Source organism: Lupinus angustifolius, chromosome LG15 (genome assembly GCF_001865875.1).
Source record: "Lupinus angustifolius cultivar Tanjil chromosome LG15, LupAngTanjil_v1.0, whole genome shotgun sequence".
Taxonomy (NCBI): domain Eukaryota; kingdom Viridiplantae; phylum Streptophyta; class Magnoliopsida; order Fabales; family Fabaceae; genus Lupinus; species Lupinus angustifolius.
Window position 1 is genome coordinate 12,219,355 of NC_032023.1, and position 2,984 is coordinate 12,222,338.

Sequence of the window (2,984 nt, forward strand, 5' to 3'; positions counted from 1 at the left end):
ATTTAAGCCATTGCTTATATTTGCTGCAATGCTCTATCCTACTATCATCATGGGTTAACATCAATCGGCCACTATGAATGTCAATCATTTTCAAAAGACCGACATAGTTTGAGGAAATGGTTATATTGATATGATATGACAAAGTCAGTACCTTTTATGTCGAAAAACTTTCTTTCATATTAAAGATAAGATCACGCTCTCTGAATAATACATGTTCATTTTATTCACACAACAAATGTAGTCCAAATCTAGCTATGTTAGTCTCAAATAGGTCGAGAAAGTACAAGATTACAACGTTCACAATGAACGCATACATCATTTGGAATGTTGACAATTTCACCCTACAATAAAGGAAGATACATGTATTCTCATACTACTTTTTATTTCTAAAGCATAAACTTATAAATAATAACAAGCATTTGAGTTAATTTTAAGGTACTCATCCAAAATTATTCAAGGCCAATATTATCAGGGAGTAGATATAAATTCTAACCAACCCTTCAACATTAAAGAATGCTATCATATTATATTAGATTTATATGTTTCTTGGACAAATATGTAATAATTTCTTGTAAGGTATGCTTCAAAATTATCCTTGTTAGCCTTTTTTGGTTTGAGCCACATGCCTCCTATTATTGAGGCAGGTAAGACCACAATAAATAACAAAGTCCTTCTTACTAATTAAATATTTAATGTAATTGTATTTTCATATACTTGAACCTCTTGTTAAGGTAGAATGAATCTCTTCAAGTTAATTCACTTGCTTGCTATCTTTGCTAACTTAACTAACTAACTACAATAATTTAGTCTTAAGTTACTAACATTGCTAACTTATTTTTCTAGCTTTAGTTAGCCGGCTTTCTCCTTCTTGGACCTACTTTCTAATTATGGTATTCCACCTATCGCCGCCTTTCCTCTTTTTTTAAATAACAATCAACCACAATCTCTCTTTCTCTTTCCCTTTCTACTTTATATATACGTGTATATATATATATATATATATATATATATATATATGTGTGTGTGCTTATATGTTGTGACAACATTAATCTAAGAGGCAAAGTCTACTAATAAATTCAACAATACAAAAAGATATGATGGCAAGTGCAAGCATCAACCTTCCTCCTGGGTTTATCTTCTCTCCAACAGATGAAGAACTCGTCTTTCATTTTCTCTATTCTAAGGCTTCTCTTCTACCACGCCATCCCAACATTATCCCTGACCTTGATCTTTCTTTTCTAGATCCTTGGGAATTAAATGGTATGCTTAGTTCAATTTCGTCACTTAATTACTCAATATATTGTTACCAATGATATCTCCCCACTCTCTGAATTAATTCTTTATTCAAAAGGTGATGAGATACCTTGATACTACTAAATATTGCGGTATAACAGTATGTTGAATGCATGTATAAAAGAAAAACATTAAATTAGTATTTATATTTAACTTATACAGGTAAAGCTTTGTCAAGTGGAAATGACTACTATTTCTTCACAAAAGTGAAGGAACACAGAGGCACAGAAAATGGGTATTGGAGGGAAATAGGTGTAACCTATCCTATATTCTCAGCCATTGACAAGAAAGTAGGAATCAAGAAGTACCTTGTATTCCACGTTGGAGAGAGTCCACAAGGTACTGAAACAAGTTGGGTAATGCAAGAATATCATATTTGCTCTTTTGGGTCTGACACTTCATGTTACCAAAGCACTGCTAACAGAAGACAAAAACATGTAAGTGAAAGTCTTCAATTATTTAGTTATATAAGCATATTTTTATAGAATATGAGATTTGTTGTATTAAATCATGCATTAAACATTAATAAAAACATTACATATCAATTAAATTTTATTATTGTTATTTTTAGTTCATTATCATTGGAGTATGACAAAGACATAACATAAGACGATAGATAGATATATTTTCATTTTGTAGACATGGCAAATAAATGAACCTTCTATAATTTTGAATTTTATCCCCTAAATATATTGTGCATGGCAGGACCAAAGTTGGAGCAACTGGGTTTTATGTCGAGTGTATGAAAACAAGTCTCAAAACTTCTATTGCCATGACGATGACAGTGGATCAGAACTTTCATTGCTAGACGAAGTTTATATGTGCTTGGATGAAGATTTGGAAGAAATAAGCATGCCTAAATAGATTTAATTAAATATGTAGCAATACAATTTCTCAATTATAACGTTCATTTTACTGGCAAATTAGGGCCTCATTTGTTTAGTACTTATTTCCATAAGGATAATTTTTTTATTTAATTTCGACACTCCATAAGACATTGTGTTTTTATACATAAAATAAAACAATTTCATTATTTCTACATCAAAATTTTAACAATATATTTGACACTATAGGATATAAATTTATTTCTATCGCATCTATATTTTATGAGTGTAATGTTTATAATTGATAGAGTAAAAAATTATACACAGATAAATATCATTATTTATTCACTGATATTACTTTTATTTAAAAGTTAATAATAATTAAAAACAAATGGTAAATGATACAATAACAATGTAAAAAACTATCATAATTTTAGTGCGTACATATTTTTCCTCCTATTTTATCTTTTTTGTGTATAGATATCTTCCAAAGTACATTGAAAAAAGAAGAAAAGACATTAGAGACACTATTGGTGTTTAGCCTTTGATGTAAAAAAGGCATTTTCCATAGAATATAATAAGATACTGTGTTATATCGATAAGGTAAAGTGGAAATAAATATACGCGAATAAGGTTTTATCTATAGATCCTCTCACAGGTGATGATATATGAATCTCTGGAATAGACCACGCTTGGAGGGGATGAACCTCCTAAAAGGAAAAAAAATATTCTCATTTTTTAATTGCAAAACTGGGTAAAGGCAACACACATATATATCAACCCAGTTTTATCCTAACAACTTTCTCACCCATACAAAAAATATAAAGGAGTACAAAAATAGTGGGGCAACCCAACAATTTGCAAGAG

General features: G+C 30.0%; 1 protein-coding gene across 1 annotated transcript; it reads left to right on the forward strand.

Moving 5' to 3' along the window:
• Positions 1,022–2,304, forward strand: LOC109327834 (NAC domain-containing protein 104-like). The gene is made up of 3 exons (XM_019561005.1): positions 1,022–1,260; positions 1,456–1,730; positions 1,999–2,304. Exons 1-3 carry the CDS (start codon positions 1,095–1,097, stop codon positions 2,155–2,157), a joined length of 600 nt encoding a protein of 199 aa, XP_019416550.1. The 5' UTR covers positions 1,022–1,094; the 3' UTR covers positions 2,158–2,304.